This window comes from Antechinus flavipes, chromosome 4 (genome assembly GCF_016432865.1).
Source record: "Antechinus flavipes isolate AdamAnt ecotype Samford, QLD, Australia chromosome 4, AdamAnt_v2, whole genome shotgun sequence".
NCBI classification, from domain to species: Eukaryota; Metazoa; Chordata; class Mammalia; order Dasyuromorphia; family Dasyuridae; genus Antechinus; species Antechinus flavipes.
In genome coordinates this window covers 39,386,424-39,403,760 of record NC_067401.1, presented here as the reverse complement: position 1 = coordinate 39,403,760, position 17,337 = coordinate 39,386,424, and the positions used below count along the sequence as shown (strand labels likewise).

General features: G+C 40.4%; 1 protein-coding gene across 1 annotated transcript in view; it reads left to right on the top strand.

The window, feature by feature from the left end:
• The window catches only part of LOC127561231 (putative PIP5K1A and PSMD4-like protein), a 51,770-nt gene that overhangs the window by 13,507 nt on the left and 20,926 nt on the right, over positions 1-17,337 (top strand). Inside the window, exons 3-15 of the mRNA XM_051996526.1 lie at positions 4,083-4,123; positions 5,622-5,699; positions 7,127-7,257; positions 8,252-8,369; positions 8,484-8,636; positions 9,338-9,637; positions 10,980-11,185; positions 11,638-11,721; positions 13,026-13,074; positions 13,584-13,668; positions 14,790-14,939; positions 15,931-16,057; positions 16,731-16,779. Coding sequence (XP_051852486.1) covers positions 4,083-4,123; positions 5,622-5,699; positions 7,127-7,257; positions 8,252-8,369; positions 8,484-8,636; positions 9,338-9,637; positions 10,980-11,185; positions 11,638-11,721; positions 13,026-13,074; positions 13,584-13,668; positions 14,790-14,939; positions 15,931-16,057; positions 16,731-16,779 — 1,571 coding nt within the window. The remainder of the gene's footprint in view (positions 1-4,082; positions 4,124-5,621; positions 5,700-7,126; positions 7,258-8,251; positions 8,370-8,483; positions 8,637-9,337; positions 9,638-10,979; positions 11,186-11,637; positions 11,722-13,025; positions 13,075-13,583; positions 13,669-14,789; positions 14,940-15,930; positions 16,058-16,730; positions 16,780-17,337) is intronic.

Here is a 17,337-nt window from a genome sequence, read left to right as displayed (position 1 = left end):
CCGTACTGGGATGTGGTGGCAGAAGAGAGAGGTCATGCTGTGCTCAGACTTACTCTGCAGTCTTTCTGGCTGAATTCATCACTAGTATGTTTGTTTTACTGATACCCATCTCCTTCATAGGTTGAAATATGTGCTAAACATTCCATGCCCCAGTTTTTGGATTGATTCTAATCTGAAAAATTTAATAACAATATTTTATCATTTTAGAAGCAAACCATAAGATCTCATAAACGGTAGGGAGAAACATTTTTTATTTGGGTAAAAAGTCATTTCAGATGTTTACCTCCATTTCACACCTTCCTCTGGGTTATTCATTCAATAAGAGAATATACTGGAGTGTTTGAACAATGGTGTCAAGAAATCAATGTCCCTCTTTTAAAAATGTGGTCTTATGCAAAGGAAATAAATCTCTCCCAAGTCAAATGGCATAGTATTTTAAACCAAATACCATCCAGCTGGAAGTGTCAAGCTGGTGTTGCCATGCTGAGTTAGCATTTTTAACAGTTTCTCTTTTGAGATTATTTCCCACAGTTATAAAATGCTTAGACAGAGGAAAGAAGGCCCAATTGTGAAGAGAACAGGTGCAATGATAGTAGCTGCTTCAGCTTTGGGGTTTCCTCGATAGACCATCTCAAGTTGGCAGAACCCTAGAGCTAAGTGGGTAATCCATAGCAGATGGTGCCCAGTATTGGCACTTCGATAGCCTCTGCACTAAACTGGGTTGTAGCATTGAGTCTTTTTTTGCAGCATTAGCAAAATCCTATAGGTTTTCTCTTTTTTCTATCCCTCTCTGGTAGCTTGGCACTCTGATCAGTTTCCTAGGGACACAACTTCTGGCAAAGAGAAGAGTCAGTCCTGTTTTCCCAAGTTTCATTTGGTCTGAGGGCCATTATTTAGCACCTGGCAGCTCCCTTTCTTCCCCTTACAGCTGCAAACTTCCTGGGATGAACCCTAGCTCTGCAGCTGCAGTATCCCAGCTGAAAAAAGGAGAGAGAAAGGCATCATTGGATAAAGTCTTCCCACCAGACTCTTAGTCATTGTCTAGGATTACAGCTCTAGATCTGGTTGCTACATGTTATGTGAATACAGCGAAAGGGTATCAACCAGAACTTCTTTTAAGGAGGTATGGCACAGAGTTGGCCTTAAGCTGTTCTCTATTTTTCTCAACCCCTTTTTTTTCTTTCCTACCTCCACCTTCTCCCCTTTCTCACCTCTTTGCCTCTCATCTCTTCTTTCTCATCCCTTCCCTTGGAAATAGCATTGTGAAAATTCCTTTTTGTTACTTTGGCCTCTGTTAATGACTTTTTTTCTCTCTGATTGGAATATTCTCTCCCTCTCATTTCCCCTCCTCTTACCCTTTTACATCCCACCCCACCCCAGTGAAAGAAAGGAAGGAAGGAGGAAAGGAAAAAACAAAACAAAATCCTTGTAACACACATGGTCAAAAAAACAATTTTTTGCATTGGCCATGCCTGAAAGTTAGATGTTTCAGTCTACATCCTGAATCTGTCACTTACCAAGATGTGGGAAACATGCTTCATCATGATCCTCTGGAGTTGTAATTAGCTGACCAGCTTTTTCAGAATTTGGCTCTCCTTTTATTTGTCTTATTTGGACATCTGTCTTCAAGCTCAAGGCAGAATGAGTTCTACCTAGAGGATTGAAAAGTGTGAATTTAAGAAGAGCCAATTCTTTGAGGTGCTTCCTATAGATTCATGAGTGCTTAGATGGGAGGTGAACTTCAGACTTTGCTCTTTGGCCCCTCCTTTCCATATTAGAATTCATGTCAATATTTTGTTCCTTCTACCCAGAAAATAACCTATCTTTTTTCAAAGACTGAGCCACTAAATTAAAAAAAAAATCAGTAGCACATTTACATAAAAATGTAGATATGCTGCTTTTCTGCTTTCCTTGGAATCCTTAATCCAAGTCCTCAAGTCTTAAACTAATGTTTAAGTTGTTCACCCAAATTAAGTTCATTTTTTGTGAAAATTGGTCTATTATGAAAAGGGTAAAGGATTTTCAGGGCCATGGTAAAGGAGAGGTAATATTCTTTTTTTTAGATCTGGGGTGAAGGGAGTCTTATGTTTTTCATATTACCATATTTCATTTTATGCAGCATGGAAATATTCAGCATAAGAACTGGTACCAACATTCAACTCTTTGCTTTTTTGGGAAGAGAGGAATGAGAACCATCTGTTCCACTTTGTTGGCTTCTAGCCTGTCTATGGGGAGTGAAATTCTGTTGTTCTGCCTTGTGGGACTGTAAACACTTAGCCTGTGGCCAGTATTGAATCATAACCTCTTCCCTCAGTCCTGTCTGGTCCTTAAATCTAAATTGTCTGGTTTACATAATTAGATGTGATTTTTGTTTTTCCCCTAAGTATTTCCAAATCTCTATCTCTTCTTTCTCCTAGGTCTTCACTTTCATTCCTGAATTGCCATCATATTTGGACTTAGTATTTGCTTTTTTAAAATATTTAAGTTTTTCCCGTTTAATTTCTTCAAAAGAAGGCCAAAGAAATTTTTGAGTAGACTTTGGAAGATAAATATAGCTTGAAGTTATGTCTCCTCCCCAAATGCAGAAACTCTGTCAGCCTGGCTTTGCTTTGGCTTTATCCTTTTCCTGGTTGGCATGTGGATAAAGCTGAGAGTGGCGAATTTACCTGTTGATAGGTGAGGGCCTGTAGCCATTTTCTAAAGATAATTGTTTCACATTTTTCCTAAATGAATGAAAAGCCACAAATTGAAATTGAATGATATTTGTCCATAGCAGGCCCTCGGTATTCTTGAATGAATGAATTTTAAACCTAACTACTTATATCTTTTAATTTATTGACATTAATAGCACTATAAACCAGGACAGGATATAGAAATCCTTACCAGTTCTTATATACCCTAAGTTCCTCTACATTAATAGTTCTCAAAAGGAGATCTTGAAATCCCTTAGGGATCCCTAGGAGTCTTTCAAGGGATCCTTGAAGTCAAAACTGTTTTCATAATGGTACTATTTTAATTTCTAATATGACAAGTGTCAGTAGATGTACACATAAACAAAAGGTCTTGAGAAGTAATCAGTTATTTTTTCCCCCAACTTAATAGTATTCTTATTTTTTTTCCAAGTATATGTAAAAATAATTTTCAATGTTTACTTTCATAAGATTTTGATTTTCATGTTTCTTTCTCCTTCCCCTTCCCAAGATGGCAAGCAATCTGATATATGTTATACATGCACGATCATGTTAAACATGTTGTTGGGAAAGAAGAATCAGAAGAAAAGGAAAAAACTGAGAAAAAAACAACAAAAGTGAAAATAATATGCCTTCAGACTCCATAGTTCTTTCTCTGGATGTGGATAGCATTATAAGTCCTTTGTAATTGTCTTAAGTCATTATATTGTTGAGAATAACTAAGTCTATCAAAGTTTAATCAATCATTTTTAAGAGTGAAAAAGTTCCTGAGACCAAAAAGTTTGAGAATCAGTGCTTTACATGGTGCTCTTTCTCTACTCCTGAGTTCCTATTTATATTTTACCATAATCTGTATTAACTTAACCTTTTCCTTTTATGGATTGAACATCTTTTTCTCATTTATATATTGGACAAAAGTTCCTGAATTCTCAAGAAGATATCTTTATCAGAAGGTTACTATGCAGTAATGGCAGCCTATTTTGATGTGGGGGATAGACTAATCTAGTTTTGTGTTCTCCTTCCCCATTCCAACTTTGGTGTCATGTCAGAGCCACTGACTTCATGTCAGTGTCAGAGAATAATTACATAATTATATTTTTTCAGAGAGAATTTGAGCTCAGTTTAAGCAGGACATATATACCAAGAAGAGAATGAATTAAAAATTATGTATTGGGAACAAGATTTGGAGAAAATATTTCAAAATTCCTAAAAAGGAATTAGCATCTGGAATTAATGAAGAAGTGATTGGAGTTTACTGTCATGCTAGGATCAAACACTGATTTTTAGTGTGGTTAAGCAAGAAGTGTGTGGGTTTGTGTGTGTGAACTTGCATGTTGTGCATGTAATCTAGCATGTTCTTAATTCTTATGTTTTTGCTTTTGTATTTTGCAGTACCGTCAACTTTCAAAAAATCTGTGACTTCTTCCTCTGAGGTAAGTTTCAGAACATGCTAAGAATTTGAGTAGGGTGAAGTTTTTTGTACATGGTATTTACCAGCTAATGCTCTAGGTTGAAGCAGAGTGGGCTGAGTTACTCTCACCTCCTATAGGCAAAAAGAAGATTCCTGTTATCTAACCTGAGTTAGTTCTGCTTCAATTTTATCTTATTTCTTCAGTGAACATAGAATATGACTCTTTATATCATATAGGAGGTACTCCTCTTTAAAACTTCCTTCTTGGACCATATTTTTTCCTTTTTCCTAACTTTTCTGCTCATTCTGGGAATCTATGATAGCTTACAGAACACAAAAGTAGAAAGCAGCCAATACCTGCCTTGAGATTTCAGTACCAAGATTTGAAGGCCTTTGAAGAAACCTTTCCTCTGAGTCATTTTCTTTATCCCTCTGCTCATGAACGAGGGATATAATAATAATAAGAACCTTGCTGTTGGGTTTCAGGAGGCCTTTGTTTAAGTCCTGGCTCAGATATTTATTAGCTGTATGACCCAAAATAAATCATTAACTTCTAAGACTCATTTTCATCATCTGCTAAGAGGAGATAGCCAGTCATACAACTGATTTTATAGGATTGTTGTTTGAAAAGTGCTTTATAAATCTTAAATCATAAAAATGTGACTAACTGTGATTATCTTCATGAACCAAGGACCTCCAGAAGAGACAGAATTTTGATGTCATGCAGTGGAATCTAGGAGGTCTTATTTACTCTCCTCTCTTCTGACTTTTGGCTCCTAAGATTATCTGTATTCCCTAAGTTACCATTCCCTCTTCCCTGCTTATTTTGAGAATAGAAGACTATGAAGTCCCCACAATTTCTCTTATTGTGACTGGGGTAATCCATGTTAGCCTTGTGATCCTAGGCTCTAAATATGCTCCCAAAAGCCAATGCCTGGACTGTCTAGGTAGTGTGTTATCTTTTGAAATCTGACTTCCTAGGGTCCAGAATGATTTGGTTATCGGTATTTTAGATAGGGAAAATAAGCCTCATTTTAAAATAATTTTAGTAACACAGCAGATGACATTCATAAAACACATTAAGGTTTCCAAAGTGTTTGCTAAATATTGCCACATTTTATTCTCTTAAAACATTTTACAAATAGGGAAATGTGAGTCTCTGGGGGATTAAAAGATTTGACCATGTCACATAGATAGTATCAGAGATAATATTTGAATTGAGTTATCTCATTTCCAAGTTTAAAATGCTATTACGTAGTAATTCATCCTTTTAAAGGTCACCCAAGGATTTAGCATACTTTCTGTTCACAGCCTCATTTTTTAGTTCCTCTCTGTTGGCGGTATTACTGTACAATTATATTCTTCAAATGACCTTTGCCCTTGCTTCAGTGAATGTAGAAGAAATAAACATTGATGCTGTATTAAATGGCTTTACCCTAGAAAGTAGAGTATCAATGATTGTATCACCTTTGATAATTGTCTAGTGTGGAGATTTATTTTTGTCTTCTCTGTCTTTGTAGGTGTCTGGCTCCTCTGGTCCAGTCAAGAAAATTGGACATAGAAGTGTTGATCCTTCTGGGGAGACAACATATAAAAAGGTACATCTGGATTCACGTCGGCCCTTTTAGAACTGGGCAATGAGAACTCTGTATAACTTTGTTCCCTTTCCTGATTTCCCATATCTTCTCTTTGCATAATAGCATTACACATAGCTAGTGCCACGTAGTCTGCCTCACAAAAAATAGATTGTTATTCATCTCTGTATATTTAAATTAGGATGTTGTTAATAAAGGGTTTATATTTCAGTCCATTTCTTGCAACAGAGTTGGCAATAAGTACCAGCTTATCATGTTAAAGAAACTGGGTTTCTCCGTTAGGGACAGGCAACAGGTCCTTCTGGGCTGCTCTCACTTTACCTCAGGGAAAATACCTCTTGCTACGTTTCCTGTGTTGCTTGATAACATGGACTGCCAGCTCCTTATATGGCAGCTCCCAGCACTGCAGCCTGTCCCATCAAGCTCCTTCCTTCTGATTGTTGGCTTTGGAATGAAAGAGTTCTCAAAGCTGGTGGGAGGAGCCTGAATACCTGCCCTTGAGATACTGAGTGGGTTGGAAAGGAAAAGGGATGCATAGACAAGAAGAAATCAGTGGATTCTAGTAGGGACAGGGGCTGGGGAAGAGAAGAGAGAAACAGTCACTGATGGTTTTCTCAGCTCTTGGCTGACTTCCAAACTGTGTTCTTGTTCCGTAGCCCTCACTGGGAACTATGTAGTTAACTTCCTAATAATAGGACCTACCTCAGAGAAATAATGTCAAGATCAAATGAGATACTATATGTAAATGATTTTGCAAACCTTAAGCATACTGTATAAAATAATTATTGCTATGCTAGAGCTCCTTTGATTGCTTTAGGAGGGGCTTAGGGCTTTTAGTCTAATGATTTGATGGATCCTTTTCTTTGTGAAGTGATCTACATCTGTTATGTTCCTTTTATCCCCAACCAAGATTTTCTAGTGTCTTTTGAGGGTTCTAGTCATGCCCTAGTGCACAGTACTATGATATCTTCAGAGCCAGCTAGACATCTGTGTATGGTTTGGCTTCAGTTGCCATCAGGGGTATAAAGTGCTTGGTGGGGAGGAGGGTTATATATCTATTGCTTCTCCTCTGGGCTTCTCAGCTTAACAGGGGTCCTAAGATGGAAGTCCCAGAGTGAGGAAGAGACAGTAATAAACCTTAAATAAGCTGTGTTTAGCGGTATGGTGAACTCAGTTGGAAGATGAAAAGTAGATGGAAGCACCTTGCCTAAAGATACAGTTCTTGTCTTGTAGTGAGCAGAATATTCTGTTCCCTCTAGGTACCAACAGGCCCTGATGTAGCAGCAAGCTCAAGAATATATAGGGAGCATGTGTTTGTTTCCATATGTTACAGAAAAGCCCTTTGCTTTTATCCTTTTCACCCTAAATCTGAACTTTTATAGTGTCTCAGATTTAATAACCTGAATTTATCCTATTTTTCCTTTCACCAGACAACCTCATCAGCCCTGAAAGGTGCCATTCAGCTAGGCATTACTCATACTGTTGGCAGTCTTAGCACCAAACCAGAGCGGGATGTCCTCATGCAAGACTTCTATGTAGTGGAGAGTATTTTCTTCCCCAGGTGAGAGAACCTGATATTTAAGGGACTAGATCTGGTCCCTTTCTGCTAATGCAGAAGATGAGACTTAGGAGTTCCTCAAGGAGATTGGATGTTGCATTTTCTGACCTCCCTCTCCAAAACCAAAATAAAACACCCTCAAGAAATCATCCTTATTACTTTATAATTAATTGTCTACATGTTATACATCTTCAGTAGAAAGTAAGCTCCTTAAGATCAGGGACTTTTTGGTTTTTGTCTCTTATGTAATGTTCTTAATGCTTAATTAAGCGCTTTTTTTTTTCTTTTTCTTTTTTTTTTTTTTTTTTTTTTGTACTTTAATGTTGAAACATTGAACAACCCAGTGAAACACAAAGAAAGGCTATATCTTTATATATGTTGAGCCTGGTCTACATCCTGACACTGGTTTTTAGAAGTCAAGTCCTCTCAAGCTTTGGCCTAGGCTGGTGGGGTTCAGTTAGAATGGAAACTGTCCACTTATGATTCCTAACAAGTTACTGGCACTTAATGTACTTTAAGGATAGGAAAATGTGGTAATTTCTTCTATGTGACCAGAGTCCCTATTGCTGTGATAGTCACCCATACTCTGATGTTTTTAGAAGTTTATATGATCTTTGTACTAAGTGAGACATTTGGCAGAGTTTAAAAAGTCAGGTGTTTCCCCAGGCCCAATCAAGGGATCATGGGTTTAACTTGGAGTTGCAGATCTCCTCGCCTGCCACAGAGATTTAGTTTTACATGCTTAATGAGCTGAAAACTAAAGCAGCTGCTAATTTTTTTTTCCCCCTAATGAGTTGAGTATGGAAGTAATGTGAGCACTCCCTCAGCCCATACCTTAATCCCCACACTTAGCCCCTGACTCACCAAGTGACTCAGACAAAATCTTGATTATCCCTCTGGGAGGCTGATGTTGGCTAGGCTCTGGGGGGTATGGAGGGAATTCCTTGGGCTCCCTGACAAATTTTTGCAAGTCTTGACGGTTTCTACTTATTCTCAGTGAAGGGAGCAACCTGACCCCCGGCCATCATTATAATGACTTCCGTTTCAAGACTTATGCCCCTGTTGCTTTCCGCTACTTCCGAGAGTTGTTTGGGATCCGGCCTGATGACTACCTGGTAAGCTTCTGGGATGTCTTTGTGCCCAGTCCTCCCTTAGACCAGAATTCCATTCCCAGGTTTGCCAGGTACTGGTGTTTCTGAAACTCTTTTCCCTTTCTTTCTGGATCCCAGTATTCCCTGTGTAGTGAGCCACTAATTGAGCTCTGCAACTCTGGAGCCAGTGGCTCCCTCTTCTACGTGTCCAGTGATGACGAATTCATCATCAAGACTGTCCAGCACAAAGAGGCTGAGTTTTTGCAGAAGTTGCTGCCAGGATACTACATGGTAAGAGAGCAGGTTTACAATTCCTTTCTATCCCTGGCCATGGTGTCCAAGTATGGAAAAGCAGCTTTGACACTTCCTTCCCAAAAACCTTGTTTTGGCATTTTTTGTCTCTTCCTCTCTTGCCTCTCCGTGGTCTTTGTTTTCCTCATCTAGTCTACCTTGAGGTCCAGGTCAGGTGATGCCATTGGGTTAAAGGTCTTCTTTAAAAATCCTAAGGCCAAGCCACGTGCTCATGTTCAGTTTCTTTAACTTGACTCCCACTGACTTTGCCCATTTAGTGTACCTTACCAAGCTTGAGGAAGGCTCAGGAAGGCCTTCTGGTATCTCTTTCCTCCGTTGGTCCCCAGGATATTCCTTCTGTCACAGGATGATCTCATTCTTAGCTACTGCAGAGAAATATTTCCTCACTTGTTCTGCATACTGACCTTAAGTTACTATTATTGAGTGGATCACTGTACTCACAACTTTTTGTGATGTAGTGATTTTTACATGGAATTGAAATGAATGCTATGGAGGATTCATACAACTAGAAGTAACTTGAAAAATCCAAACTGATAGACCCCAAAGATCTGCCTTGGGAAATAAATACCAGTACTCCTAGGGCAAGAAAGAGATGATTCTGTCTTATCCTAGACTTTCCATGAAAGTCATCTTCTCCTCTAACATTTTCTCTCTTCACTTTTCTTGTCTGTGCCCCTCAGAACCTGAATCAAAATCCACGGACTCTGTTACCCAAATTCTATGGACTGTACTGTGTACAGGCAGGTGGCAAAAACATTCGAATTGTGGTGATGAACAATTTACTTCCACGTTCAGTCAAAATGCATGTCAAGTATGATCTCAAGGGCTCAACCTACAAACGGCGGGCCTCGCAGAAAGAGCGAGAGAAAGTGTTCCCCACCTACAAAGATCTGGACTTCTTGCAGGATATGCCCGACGGTCTCTTCTTGGATGCTGACATGTATAATGCTCTGTGTAAAACGCTGCAGCGAGATTGCTTGGTGAGTGCTCCCTCTCCTCTGCAAAAGAAACACCAGGATCATGCCTCAGTATTGACTTTATGATAAAAGGGGGCTAATATTCCTGAAATGTCTTCCCCCTCAAAAAACCAGTCACCAGATTTCCCATTGTCCCCAAGTATCACAAGGAGTCGTGCCCTGTGAAGTGTGTATTTAGAGTAACCTCTTTGTGGTTACTGCTTCTGTCACTGCCACCTGACTGGATTTATTGTATAAAGGGCAGAGAGAAGATATAGGCAAAGCAGGTGGTGAAAATTGGCAAGGAAGACTTGAGAGGAAAAGAGTAAGATTGGGGTTGAGGGGTCCTTGAAGGAATGTAAGATTTAGAGGAAAATGATCTGCTATTCACTAGGAAGTCAGTAAGGAGCTTATGAGCCTGAAGTAGGCCAAGAGGGCAGTGAAAAGAGGTAGCATTCCTTTTGCCTTTTGAACTTTGCTAGAATCATAGGAGCCCCATCTGTTTTAGAAAAGAGAAAAAGAAAACAACTTTTTTCTTAGAACTTTAATTTGTTAAATTTTTTGTTATTTTTACATTACTGTCATTTCCAAATTTATTCCTTATTCCTTTCCTATTTGATGAGCGCTAGCCCTTATAACCAAGAGGAAGGAAAGAAAGAGAAATGGGCATTTTTAGAAAACTTAATACACACAAGACTAACAGTAATAGGCAGTGCCTCATGGCTTCCTTTGACAAAAGATCATGTTTTCATTTACTTTAGGGCCAAGCTTGATTGTCATAATCACATGGCATTTAGCTTAATTTTTGTTATTCTTCTCATTTATAATGTTGTCATTGTGTGTGTAGTTTTCCTGGCATTGCTTACTTGGCTTTATATCAGTTGTTTTATGTCTTCTTGTGTTTCTCTGAGTTCCTCCTAATTGTGGCTTCTTACAGCACAAGGGTATTTCATCACAGTAATATAGCACAGTTTATTGAGCTGTTTTCCATTGTTTCCAATTCTTTGCTTTTTTTTTTTTTAACAGTTATGCTCATTCACAGCTTTATCAGCATTGTATTAATCTGCCAGTCTTTTCATAATTCCTCCAATATGAATTATTAATCGCCTTTTTCTGGTCTTTGTCAGTTTGTTAACCATGAAGTGAAATGAAGCCATTTTGGCTTTAATTTCTTTTATTATTTGTGATAGTTTGTAATTCTTTTTTATATGAGAATCATTTGCTCATAGAATACTTTTAAGAGAGTCCTTCTAGACTCTGCCCTTCTTCTGGGGGAGAGAGTCAGGTTCTAATAGCCCTCATCCTGAGGTTTCTAATTGGATTTTCATGTAATTCACAAAGCCTGAAGTATCTTCCTTGTGCTTAGGTGCTACAGAGCTTCAAGATCATGGACTATAGTCTGCTAGTGGCGATTCACAACATGGAGCATGCACAGCGAGAGCGAGTGCCCACTGAAATGGGCTCTGGCAACGATACCCGAAAACCGGCCCCACAGAAGGCCCTCTATTCCACAGCTATGGAGTCCATCCAGGGGGAGGCCCGACGGGGTGGCACCATGGAAACAGAGGACCAGTGAGTATACGAAGGCTGTTGGGAAGTTCAGTGTAAGGCCACTGTTGATTGGAATTCAGTTAAGAAAGGACCATTTTGGACCTCATCCAAGAAATTCTGGTTACTGGAATACTGTTCAGAGAGGTGGTCCTAGAGCATGATTCCCAAGAAGAATGTATAGGTAAAGATCTAGTAGAGATTGTGATATATATGAGATAAGGACACTCAATGTAAAGGTTAGTCATTGTCCAGTGGAAGTTTCCTGAAATGCAGGTTGAGCAGCGTTGGAAGGAATATGTCTGCTAAATGTTCTTAAAGGGAGAGAATTCCATGATTCTCTAATCTCTGGTAAATGAGTATAGTTTGCGCTTTGAAGAGCTCAAGTTCAAGCCTAGATTTGACATAGGGATGGGTGGTACCATGCTCTTGTAGCTCTGTGATTTCCTCATCCTTTCCCTCTGCGTGTGTCCCAGGATGGGTGGCATTCCTGCCCGAAACAATAAAGGGGATCGACTGCTGCTTTATATCGGTATCATTGACATACTACAGTCTTACAGGTGAGCATCTCATGGACAACCAGGGCACAAAAATGGATACTAGGTTTAGGCGGTGAGAGGGGATAGCTGTTTAGGGTTAAATATTCCCCCCTCCAATCAGATAAATTAGCCTTGCCTCCAAGGTATCTCCTGATTAAGACTCATAGGTTTCAGGACATCTGCTTGTTATGCAAGATTTCAGATGAGAGGCTTCATTTCCTCCCCCGATTCACACATACCTTCTGGTAGAAAGCTAAGTCAGCCCAAAGACCATCTGTTTGCAGTGCTTTACATGGCATGAGTCACACTCCACTGCAGGCTGTAACTGGAAGTTACTTCTCTTCCTTTCTCACTTTACCAGTAGGAAAAAACAAGGGAGTTTCTATATTTGGGCCAAGAGCTCAAGCTTCTGGGTGCAGTGAACAGAGGTGAGGAGCATCTGCTGCTGCCCAGAGTTCCTTTCTCCTTTTTCCCCTGGGAGGCCCTTGCATTTGATAATGCTGAACATCTGCATAATAACTATTCGGTATTGGTTGGTTGGTTGTTTTTTTTTTTCATGAAGACAAGATCCACTTATGTTTAGAATTCCTTACCTCTACAGTAAACCAAAATCTGATTAAACAGTTCCTTTGGTCTAGATAACTACCTCATTCCTCACAGAAATTTTGCTCTTTTTCATATTCTTAGATAAATTTCTGATCTCATCCATGTGGATGTTTCCTCCAACAATAGATTACAACTCATCCATATCTACCTGTCCTGGTTGATACCCAGCCATGTCTTTTTTCTATGTTTGCTACAAAGCTTCTTTCCAATATGCTTGGCACCATCATTACTTTCTCTCAGCATAGAATGGACACAGACAAATTCTTGAGGGGAGGACTCCTTTTTCTGGCCATGTGACCAGCCTTTCTCCTTTTTAGATTGTGCATTTATTTGATGACATTTTTACTGAGGCTCTATTGTAGTTCCTTTTTGGTAGCAGCCTGTGTGTGATCTATAGTCCCTTGTTTGTTAATTCTTTAGAGATCATATAGTTTTCTATGAACTACAGCCATACAATTCTACCAGTCAAGTATTAGTTTTAAGAAAGGTGAGCCCTTCTTTCTGGGGGACATTTGAGCAGTTGCTACAAGACTATCTGGCCCACTCTTCTTCTCCCATTACATTCAATTCCCATTTGCCATATCTGTCCTGAAGGAGTTCTCAGGAGTATTTGCCTTTTGGTTGGCTTGGCCCTCCTAGCCCCCAGAACAAATTGTGACTTTTTTTTTAATGAGTCCCATGACTCTCAGGATGTCTTTGCAGTAATAATTCTTTCACAGGTTCATGAAGAAGCTGGAACATTCGTGGAAAGCTCTGGTCCATGATGGGGTAAGTGCTTTGCTTTTACCTGTCTCTTCACCCCTCTGTCCTGCATTTCTCTCCTCAGATTTTGCTATAATGTAATAGGTAGAGTTGGTTTTGAGTCTGAGAAGCACTGGATTTAAGTCCTGTTTGTGAAACATACTGGCTATATCCCTTAATCCCTCTGGTTCTCAGTTTCCTTATCTGTAAAAAGAGGAGATTGGAATCACTAACTCTTGAGACTTTCCAGTTCTGAATTCATGACCCTCTGGTCCTGTGACACTGGCCTTTGCACCGGGTCCAATCATTTGATTTCTCAGTTCTCCAGCACTTCTGTCCAGCTCTTTCTTTCAGAGAAGGTTCTAACCTGTGCTGGTAAAAAAATGTCCTCTATTGTTGAAATCCCCAGTCCAGCTTTTCTCCCTATTCCCTCTTCCACCCTCTGTAGATCCTTGGCTAAGCCTATGGCATTTAGACCTGGGCAGGGATCCTATTTGTCTCAGAGTCAAAGCTCCCAAACCTGTTCTACTCCGCAGGACACCGTGTCAGTGCACAGGCCGGGTTTCTATGCTGAACGATTTCATCGATTCATGTGCCAGACAGTATTCAAGAAAATCCCCTGTAAGTGGTTCTTCCAGGATGGCCCACCCTCTCACTATCCCTACACATGATGCCACTGAGATGAGGGACATGGGGGAGGGCTGGAGGAATTAGAGAGTGTGCAGCTTCAGCACTTGGCAACCGTGCCAACCTTGTTTCCTATCCTATGGTAGGGGCAAGAGATATGCAAGGAAGGTTGTCTCCTGTCCCAAGCCCTGCTCAGAGTAATCATTATGACATAAACTCATGGTGGCCCATATCCTCACCACCACCCTCAACACCAAAGTTAACTGGTTCATCTTGGCCACCATGTTGCTTAAGACTTTTCCATGCTCTGGCTTCCCCTTTTACTACTAACTCCACCAAAACTCCCTCATTAGAATCTTAGGGATCTAAGAATTTTATACTCTACCAAATAATTGGGTCTTTGCTTAATTACTAAGATTCATTGAACAAAATTGTCTGGGATGGTACAAAAGAAATCGAAGATAACCTTTTCTTCCAGGAGAGACATAAGTTTGAAAGATCATAGACAACTAAAAAGCCTTCATAAAACTTTTTTTTTATTAAAGCTTTTTCTTTTCAAAACATACATATGGATAATTTTTCAACATTGATCTTTGCAAAATCTTATATTCCAAATTTCTCGCCCTTTCCCCCATCCCCTTCCCTTGATAGCAAATAATCTATAGTAAATATGTTAAAATATATACTTCATAAAACTTTTAAGACAATATACCAAAAAATTTAAGTAATACTCACTGCCAATTTAAAGGTCTGAAAGTCTTCTTGAATAAGGGGATTTTGGAAGGAGGACTTGGATATGGAGGACAATTGAGATGAGGCGGAAGGAGGACAAGGATGGGGATGGTACAGTGGAGTTAAAGTACAGAGATTCTTCCATGTTAGGATTTAAGGGATGCTATATCTCCCTTATCTTTGTCACCTCCTTTTCTTCCTCAGTGGAGCTTACTCAGGGGCCCCAGATAATGATGTATTCCTTCTACAAGCTAAATCTTGCTCTTCCTTTTCAGAGGAGAGGGAAATGGGGAAAAGGAAATAGGAAACTTTATACATTCTTTTGGCTTGGTGCTGGTCTTTATGTTGAGTACTAAATCGGTCTCTCTCTCTCCCTTTTGAAGTGAAGCTCTCTCCTTCCAAAAAAAGTCGGATCCCTTCATCCCTTCGTCGAATGGGTCCAGGTGGAAATTCCCTTTCTCCTCACCAGCTGACAGCCCCTGTCTCTGGAGATAATAAGACAGAAATGACAACACAAGTGGAAGTGGAACCAGGTTAGCACCATGAGTGGGTACCACATGTCATTAGGAACTACCTTCCCCTCTCTTGCTCAGCACTTTTCAGATTGGGACTGCTGTAATTCTAGATTCTGTAAACCTCCACTCCATCCTTGACTCCCTTTGCTACCCCAATGGGACACTAAGTTTCTTTCTTTTTTTTTTTTTTTAATAACTTTTTATTGATAGAACTCATGCCAGGGTAATTTTTTACAACATTATCCCTTGCATTCACTTCTGTTCCGATTTTTCCCCTCCCTCCCTCCACCCCCTCCCCCAGATGGCAAGCAATCCTTTACATGTTGAATAGGTTACAGTATATCCTAGATACAATATATGTGTGCAGAACCGAACAGTTTTCTTGTTGCACAGGGAGAATTGAATTCAGAAGGTAGAAATAATCCGGGAAGAAAAACAAAAATGCAAGCAGTTTATATTCATCTCCCATTGTTCTTTCTTTGGGTGTAGCTGCTTCTGCCCATCTTTGATCAATTGAAACTGAATTAGCTCTCTTTATCGAAGAGATCCACTTTCATCAGAATGCATCCTCAAACAGTATCGTTGTTGAGGTATATAATAATCTCCTGGTTCTGCTCATTTCACTTAGCATCAGTTCATGTCAGTCTCGCCAGTCCTCTCTGTATTCATCCTGCTGGTCATTCCTTACAGAACAATAATACTCCATAACGTTCATATACCACAATTTACTCAACCATTCTCCAATTGATGGGCATCCATTCATTTTCCAGCTTCTAGCCACTACAAACAAGGCTGCCACAAACATTTTGGCACATACAGGTCCCTTTCCCTTCTTTAGTATCTCTTTGAAGTATAAGCCCAGTAGAAACACTGCTGGATCAAAGGGTATGCACAGTTGGATAACTTTTTGAGCATAGTTCCAAATTGCTCTCCAGAATGGCTGGATGGGACACTAAGTTCCTAAAGAGTTTTTCTCATCCTTCCTCATGGAGCGTTTTTCATCTTCTAGGTATCTACTTCCGCCGTCCTGATTTACTCCCCCGAAGTCCACTTGTGGATGAGACCAATAGTGACTCGGCTGCCACCACCCTTTCTACCTCTCCTGGCAGTGAGAAATTCAACACACCAGCTAACAGGTGGGTTCCTTGCCCCTCTTCCTAAGGCCTCTCCTCCCTAAAGGGCCCTCCCATCCCTTTCTCCAGCTCTCTGTATTCTCCTTGAAGTCAGTTTGTGACTCGAGGGACTGTAGGAGGTCATGCTCTGCTCTCTGCTGAGGTTCAGGGGCATGCAGGCTCACCTCCCTGTGGGAGTTGCTCAGAGTTGCTGAGAAGAATGAGAAAGGGCAGGTGTGGGTCTTGGCTTCAGGCGGGGCCCCTGTGGTCCAGTGTCTGCCTGTTCCTCTCTGACCACTCTGATTTTGAAGCTGAGTCCCCTGGTTTCACTCTCCAACTCTTTCTTCATCTGATAACCTACAGAATAAGACTCCTTCCTGCCCTTCCAAAAAGTGGTTTGGCCTGGGAGTAATATTCTTGTTGGCCTGGTATGGGGCTCCAGAGTGAGGATGCTGCTGTAATTCAAGTTTCTCTTCAGGGAGCTAGGAAATACTGTTTTCATTGACTGGTTTGAACAACATAACAGTCCCTAACTTAGTTTTTTCTTAATCTCTGCCACCTGATGCTCACAAAAGATGACAAAACAATTTGGAGAGGTAGGAAAAGCAGGGCAGTAGGAGGAAAACTAGTGAGACCTGAGCAGCATAAGTCTCTTGTCCCATCTGACTTTTGCCCCTTTACATTTTTCTTCCCACAGTTCGCCTCCTTCAGAAAGAATTGACGCCGTAGAGTCAGAATTCAGCTGTGTGAGTGACTGGGATTTGGGGAAGTTGGTGTCCTAAGGCCCAAGAGGCTTATTATCAAGGAGGGGAGGGGTTGGCTGTACTGTTCATTACTATGATCCCTGCCCCTTTGTGCCTTGATGGTATGTCTTAAATGAGTGGAGAGCCTTTGTTTCTGCCACCTAGGTTGAAACGAACTTTAATTATTCTGAAGTTCTGATTTTCTTCTACTCTCTTCTCCTTTCTCACAATTGTACTCATTTTTTCTTTCCCTCTCTAGTGAGAAAATACTCAACAGAGGACCTGGCACTTGGAATTAGATTCTTCCATCATTGTGGTCCCAAGGTGTCAGCGCCAATCCCAGCGCTGCTGAGCTCCCCCTTTCCTGCCTATTGAAAAGGAGAATAGTAGAGTCTGGGAGAACCTTCTCCCCATACTCCTGAAGAGGAGCCTCTTCCCCTACCCCAGGATGGGCATTAATTAGTGCCTTAGGCAGTTGGGGCATTGTCATTGTGTGAAGAGCATCCTGGACCCAATTTGGGTGGCGCCAGTTCTGCACTTCCCAGCTCAGCTTCCAGAGTT